This window comes from Cannabis sativa, chromosome 6, assembly GCF_029168945.1.
Source record: "Cannabis sativa cultivar Pink pepper isolate KNU-18-1 chromosome 6, ASM2916894v1, whole genome shotgun sequence".
NCBI lineage: Eukaryota > Viridiplantae > Streptophyta > Magnoliopsida > Rosales > Cannabaceae > Cannabis > Cannabis sativa.
Window position 1 is genome coordinate 30,967,030 of NC_083606.1, and position 7,006 is coordinate 30,974,035.

A 7,006-nucleotide genomic window follows, 5' to 3' on the forward strand; every position below is an offset into this window, starting at 1 on the left:
CAAGCAATACCTCAATCATAGTGAGGAAGATCGTGAAGAAAAATCATCAGCAAAGGAGATTCAGCATCAAGGATTCAGAGAAAGAGATCCAGGTTCAGATCTTGATAATACTCTGCTACAGAAAGGATTCAAGGGTTAGAGATCTGAACGGAAGGAGTCATTTAATTCCGCTGCACCCAATGTAAGGTTTCTTAAAATTTATATGTGTTTAATTTATCGTTTTAGAAAGTTCTTATTTAGGATGTTAATAAACATACTTGTGAGTAGATCTAAGATCCTGGTAAAATAATTTCCAACAGAGTACCCAACAGATTAAAGAACGACCATGTTCAAAGAAAAGTCTAAACTCAAGAAGTCAGAAAGTTTTTCTTGAGTTAGGGCAAAAAAGTTCATGAAGCTTGAAAAAAGCATAATGGAAAACAGATGCAATGTAGTTCTAAAATAAGCCTTACGGATGAAAACTAACACAAGGACATGGAAAAGAAGATTCGCAGAAGTTTCAAACCCTAGGGTTTCCTACAGTGTTCTTTCTACAACGAAGTTACATTCAAAGCATAAGCATGCAAAGGAAAGGCATAAAGGGAATCAGAAACATACTCAAAGATTCGAGTGTCCGGGTTCAAGCAAGCCAGAAATCGTCTGTAAGCTCTTCAGCAACTTTGAAGTTAGAAAGTTCTCTCTTTTTGCTCTGAAGTTTGCTTAACAACGAATGGTGATGAAATGAGGTAATGTGCCAGTACTCCAAGTATTTATAGGCAAAAGGGTAACTGTACGTAAAGGAACCTTAGACGCCTCGACTTCCCGCCTTGAAATCAAATATGGGAAATCAAAATAATCGAGTGCAACCGTTAGCCGTGGAGAGAGAAATTCAGATTTTCATAATATTAATTGTCAGAGCATTAATTAGCCAAAAACCGAAGGGACGCCCAGTCATCTTCACATCGAGTCTCGAACGGTCACGCTCGACACGTGTCCCCTTACAAAGGCAGAGCCAGCTCGGAGTAAGTCTATACGCAACCTCGGAGGTCCCGTACAGACTTGGGGGTAAATGTTATCCCAAAATTGGCACTCTGACGTGGCATCACGAGAATGGTGACACGTGGACTCTACTTAGAGCATCTGGTCAGATCAACATGCCGAGCAGGATGCCTCGTTGGCATGTCCATAATGGAATACTCAACGAGCCGTGCAGAATGAGCAACACTTAGCGAATTCAACTAAACGCATCGTGAAGTCACCAGCTCAATCCCTATAACTCAGGGATCAACTTACGTGGATGTGGCATACACACGATCCCACTATCAGTGTATTCAGCCTCAATCCCATGATCCTACCATTCAGCATTGATCACACGATCTTTCTGTTTATGCGCATTATAACGAGAGAGGAAACTCTTCCTCCTCAAGTTTCCTGCCCTATAAATAGTGAGGAATGTTCACTGGGCAAATGATGGAGAAATTGTACGCCGAAACGCTATAAGCTAAGGCTATCTAAGAATTATATATTCAGAGATATTATTGTAAGAGCTATAAGAAAATGAATCTTCTTCCTTATTCTTAAGTCAATACATCTAACGAGGATTAGGCTATTACCGAACTGCTCGGGGCTGAACCTCTATAAAATTTTTGTGTCTTGTTATTGCTTTACTACATATTCTTATTACGACATATCGTTTATCGCTTATCAAAAAGACTCATTGTCGTTGGCTAAAAGCGAAGTCAACACTATGTATTTCTTTTAAACAGATAAAAAAATTATAAAAAAAAACTCAAAAAAAGATAGAATGTGCCTTGCACGTAGTTGTCGTCTAGTATATATATATATATATATATCACTATACAAGAGTGTGTAAAATAATACTAATTATCAATAAAAAAATATATTTAGTTTGTAACTTTTATGAATTTTCCAAAGCTAAAAATAATAAATGATAACAAGAGAATATAAAAATAAATATCATTTAGTAATTAAATAAATTATTAGTAATTATTTACATTCAATAAATAATTTTTTATACACTTTCTTTATCTAATAACAAAGAAAATACATATATATTAATTTTATATATAAAAAAAAAGTATTTCAATTAAAATAACATGAGTATAATTAAGTAGAGAGAGAAATCATAAATATTTGTTATTTATGTTATTTATTATTAAAAGGTTTTTATCATAAATAATTAATTAATTTCTTTATTATGTTTGGAAATATAAATTTTCTTTTTTTTAGAAGTAATATTATATTATGTTTATGTAATTTCATATAACATTATTTTAGGAAATAAGAAAAAAAACAAACAACAATTTATAAGAAAAAGAAAATCCATTCCCTCAAAATGTTTAATTTTCGTTATTTTATGAAATTATCTTTTTAATAAAAAGAAAAATTACATAAACTGTTATTTTTAACAAATTTATTACACATTTACGTTTATATTTTCTTTTACATTTTTATGGGGTTTATAAAAATAACACAAAAATAACAAGAAAATAAAAACAATAAAAAATAATAAAAAATATGTAATATAAATATACATTAAAACACTATATGCAAATAAAATTTTAAAAATTGTATAAATAATTAAAATTATTTTTGTAATTTTTTTTTTGTTGATGTTTTTTTTTTTTAAAAAAAAAGGATAAAGATTGTATTGGAGTAAGTTGAAATATACCCGTTTTTTTTTTCATCAGTTAACCAAAAGGGATTTTTTAATCATATACCAAATTAACAAATTAATATTATAGTTACCGAATAAAATAAATATACCTTATATATGTATAATCGTACCGAAATTTACTAAAAATATTCCTACCGAACCAAAAAAAATGAGATCTCACAAATTTCAATCAACCACCGTCTCCTCAAAACGGTGCACATCTTCCTAGTGCAGAACCATATATAACCATTTGAGAACAAAAAAAATTAAAAAGAAACCTTCGACTATTTCAACCTCCATTAAAGCTCTGCAAAAATGTCGATCGAATTTACAAAAAATATCACCATTAAAGCTTGACAAAAGTTTCAATCCACAAAATTTTAAAACAATCTAAGACAATCAACAAGAAATTAAATGGTAAACTGTATTCTCTAAACATAAACTTAAAAATAAAAAGAAATACAACAATAAACTTTGATAAGTCACAACTACACAATTTTTATCAATTTCAAAATCAATAATATCTTTCTTTGAACACATACAAGAACAGTAACAAGATGATGTATTAGAAACTAAACAATAAACTCTAATCTCTGAATAACAAATAACAAAAAAAAAAAAATACAAAGACTAATACAATATAAACTACTTAGTATATCAACTAGATCGCTAAACAAAAAAACTACTACATCATATATACAATAAAATAGGTTAAAATCCAAACTACTACAACAATAAACTGCTAAAACCACATCCATTACAAAAAAAAAAAAAATTATAAAAAAACACTAACATATCTACGATTCATTATCAAACAAAAAAAATTAAAAGAAAAATAAACACATTCATTATTTCAAACAAGAAAATAATCTCATTAATAAAAAACTACTAAACAATAAACATTGACAAAAAAAAAACAAAACAAAAAAAAGACCCCTAAAAAATATACCATTCATTATCAGAGAAAAATAAATAAAAAATGAAAAGAAACCCAAACACTAATTCGATCAACAAAAAAACAAAAAATACTACTGAATAAATTCACATATAAAATGAAACAAACAAATATGCTAACCTTTATTTTCTTAGGCAACACAATAGGAGTTTCATCACACTCAGAATCGAAATCATCTTCATCTTCTACAACACTCTTCATCTTCTTAGAGCACCTATCATCAGAAGAAGGCTTTGACAATCCACTCCTCTTCGAAATGCAAGCAGTCTTACTTTTCTTCTCCTTATCGATATCGACATCCTTCAAAGAAATCCATCCATTTTTTGTTTTTTGAATTACTCTCCTCTATCTTTTGTTTTTGTTTTTGTTTTTTTTTTTTCTTTACATTAGAAGCCTCTGGTGAAGACGACGGCGACATTGAATTCCTTGTAAGCACCATCTCCTCCGAATAACTATCCACACACAATGTAAACCCTAGCAGAGAAAATGAAACCCTAACAATGCTAATGAAAGAGAAAAAAAGAGAGAAAGAAATAAACTGAGAACAAAGAGAATATGAATCAAACTGAAAAAGTTGGAAATGATATGTTGAAATGAAAGACAGAGTAAAAAATCGTGTATAACACGCCAAATACCCCCACGTATACACGTGTCCAAAAAAATTGAAAAGTACGGCTACTTTTCATTAATAAAATTAGTAGCGGTAATTGTGGGAATAAAATTAAAAAATAGTCTTTGTGCGTAAATATTTCTATTTTAAATTCAATTGAAATGTACCGCTTTTATAATTTCATTACCGATTATACTCTCACATAAGAGTACTGTTCAGGGGTGAGAAAAGTTTTTTCATTACATAATGGTTTAATCGGGATATAACAATGGTATAAATTTTTTTTTTTTTGATGAAAAACAATGGTATAAATTAAATATATAGGAAAAAAGTAAAAATAAAATGGGTTAACAAACAAAAAAAAAAAAACAGGGTATAAGTGCAATTTCCACGATTGATTCGCTTGACTATTTGTATTATTTTGAGTTACGCAATCTGAGAAGCCCAAGCCCGGGTATAAACCAAGGTGGGTTTCATTTCTACCTACAAAGTCATAGCACAACTTCATGGCTCTCTCTCTCTATCGCCCAGTACCCTAGAATTATTATCAACCTCGTTCACTACTGGTCGGAGATCGGAGCGTCGGAATTCCCTTTCACTCATTGGCCGGATGAACAATTACTTCACTCACAACAGGTATTGTACTTACGACTTTGAGGCTGCTAATGAGGATTAAATACAAAGTGACGATGGAAACTTTGTCTGGTTGTTTTAGTTTTCTAAAGTGATTCTCTCTGTTTTTGTATAGAATTTTACATTGCAATTCTACAGGCATATGATTTAGCTATTATCCAATTCTCTTTTCTTTATTCTTCTTTTTTAAATGTAGATATACTAAACAGAACAATCCTAAGGCAACGTTTTGTGATGTATGATGATTAGCACTTTCTGAAAAATGTATAGCAAATCGTTACCCAACAAATTTGTTATGTATATAATTTGTATAATATAATATTATTAATAAGAAGAAAGAGTTTAATAATTAACACTGTGATTGGAGAATATTTTTAAATAATTTTGGTTGTGAGTAATAAAAATAGAGGAATATAAATGGGAATAAGACTTAATATGAATGAAAAGGATGATTTTTTTCAATTTTTGGATAACATTTCCTCCCACTTTTGGATGGAATGGCCATTCTGCCAGAATGTGGAAAAGCCATTCTATTGGAATGACATTCCAGAGTTTTACAAAGCAACCAAACAAAATAATGGAATAAAAATGGTTTCGATTCCATTACCTCCAGCCAAACATACCCTTAGTCAACACTTTCTAGTTCCTTTTCTGTGAAATTGAGAATGGAAGCTTTTCAAAAGAGAAAAACAGGTATTAGTTTGTAGGCTCTATGTTGTTATGCTGCCTAGCTTAGAAGGTTGACAACTTTATTTCTCTGAATTTTGACTGTCTATCTCTGGATAGTCTTGTTTAGTTGGGTAGGTTTAAATCATTGACTTGATGATATTCTGTTTTCTGCATTTATTTAGTGATGTTTATATTGCAAATCACAATGAGAAGTTCAAGCAATATGAAGCGGACTACACTCGCCGATTAATGGCAAAATACTTCACTAAGAAGGATCTTTATGGAGGTAGGAGTACCTACATTTCTTATTATATGTTTCCATGTTCCACAATGTTTTTCTGAATTCCCTGATTTAGTAAATCAATGTGGATTTTCTACATACAATCTTTTATTCTTCATATTTTCATTTACATACTCTAGATATAATAGCACTTTAGTAATGATGATTGTTATCCAAATAGTAAAGCTCGGAGTTTTTTCACTGACAATATTTTTGTTACAATCCTCTAGTTGTCTTATTTCTTGTATCCTGTTGTGTGTTCCTGTAATCTTCAGTTTCATTTATCCTGTTAATCCATTCTTAATCCTTGTTTTCACAAGTTTCAGCTCTAATACTTATTAAGACCCAATTCCCCCCATATTTGATGTGACCTTTCTTTTTGTTTATCTCTTCTTATTCTGCTTTTTGCAAGTTTCTGTTTATTTCATATGACCCTGGTCCGCCATATCTGGTTAATTTGCTATGAATTGAATGGTAGTGTATTTTAGCTTCATTATCGAGCTCTGAAAGTGCTCTTGATGTTTTGTGGTTCTTGTAGGCAACATATTTGATGAAAACATTACAATCGATGACGAGCTTATAAAATCAAGCAGGTAATATTTTTTGAAGATGATGTTCTTATACATAAATTTTCTATGCGTGCAGAGATGTTAATCCATGTTTGGCACTGTTTCTGCAGGGGCCCATGTACTCGCTCATATGCAGACCCAGTTAAGGCTTTTGAAGAAGACCAGAGCAGCAGTGACTCGCAGACTAATACGGAGACGCCATCTAATATAACAAATGGGAAGCATCAAATAAAGAAGATCGGTTAAGTATAATTTCTCTCTAATTTATCTTCAATTTGTAGAAAAATCACAAGCAACTTCTGTGAGGTGATTACTAGTTATAGGAATGGACCTGACCTTCTTCCAACATACAGCAAAGGTGAAAGACGTTGAAATACATTCAACATTTCTAGGTCACAAAACATGGCTTTTTGTCGTAAATTGAACACCATGTTAGAATAAACGTAATAAAACAAAAATATGGATTCATTGATGCATGTAATGGCTGCGTTGATCTGGCATCTTGATGTTATGAATATGGACGCAAATTGAGTAGTATGTAGTCTTATTTAATATATGTGCTGTATCTTTCATGATTGCTGTTTATGTTATGTCTTTCATGCTCTTTTAATAAGGTAATTTCTCAGTGGGAGAA

General features: G+C 30.9%; 1 protein-coding gene across 1 annotated transcript; it reads left to right on the forward strand.

The window, feature by feature from the left end:
* The first annotated feature begins 4,630 nt into the window (after window positions 1-4,630).
* LOC115695725 (uncharacterized) lies at window positions 4,631-6,944 on the forward strand. Its single transcript, XM_030622796.2, has 4 exons — window positions 4,631-4,857; window positions 5,706-5,809; window positions 6,342-6,396; window positions 6,483-6,944. Exons 1-4 carry the CDS (start codon window positions 4,832-4,834, stop codon window positions 6,616-6,618), a joined length of 321 nt encoding a protein of 106 aa, XP_030478656.1. The 5' UTR covers window positions 4,631-4,831; the 3' UTR covers window positions 6,619-6,944.
* The last annotated feature ends 62 nt before the right edge of the window (window positions 6,945-7,006 follow it).

Bases quoted from the DNA above. Each gene is read 5' to 3' on its own strand.
- LOC115695725 (XM_030622796.2), top strand. From the start codon at position 4,832: ATGAACAATTACTTCACTCACAACAG. The intron at 4,858-5,705 runs GTATTGTACTTA...GCATTTATTTAG, and splicing joins AATTACTTCACTCACAACAG to TGATGTTTATATTGCAAATC. The intron at 5,810-6,341 runs GTAGGAGTACCT...TGGTTCTTGTAG, and splicing joins TAAGAAGGATCTTTATGGAG to GCAACATATTTGATGAAAAC.